This window comes from Penaeus monodon, chromosome 23 (assembly GCF_015228065.2).
Source record: "Penaeus monodon isolate SGIC_2016 chromosome 23, NSTDA_Pmon_1, whole genome shotgun sequence".
In the NCBI taxonomy this organism is placed as follows: domain Eukaryota; kingdom Metazoa; phylum Arthropoda; class Malacostraca; order Decapoda; family Penaeidae; genus Penaeus; species Penaeus monodon.
In genome coordinates, this window is record NC_051408.1 from 4,232,188 (window position 1) to 4,232,509 (window position 322).

At 37.3% G+C, this 322-nt stretch overlaps 1 protein-coding gene across 1 annotated transcript in view; it reads right to left on the reverse strand.

Annotated features, from left to right (window-relative positions):
• The window catches only part of LOC119587685 (scm-like with four MBT domains protein 2), a 13,020-nt gene that overhangs the window by 9,401 nt on the left and 3,297 nt on the right, over nt 1–322 (reverse strand). The window contains exon 4 of the mRNA XM_037936364.1: nt 128–255. Within this exon, the coding sequence (XP_037792292.1) occupies nt 128–255 (128 nt within the window). The remainder of the gene's footprint in view (nt 1–127; nt 256–322) is intronic.

Sequence of the window (322 nt, forward strand, 5' to 3'; positions counted from 1 at the left end):
AGATGCTGAAAAACAAGCAATTACTTGCATTCAGAAAATTCATATAAAAAAAGAAAACAAAAAGAATTTCCTGTCTGATACTTGGACTGCATACACAGCTATCGCCCAAAAGTCATGAATCCCTTACCTTAAGAGAGGACCACACGTAGTAACGACCTTCGCTGGCCAATAACATGAAGTTAATTCTGACGACTCGTTATGGACAATTTCGACCAGCTGATCTTCCAACACACCTGACTCAAGACTCTTTTCCACCTGTAATAATTGAATTTATTAGCACTATCATTTACCACCTTTGCAAATATATAGGAACTATCAGTGA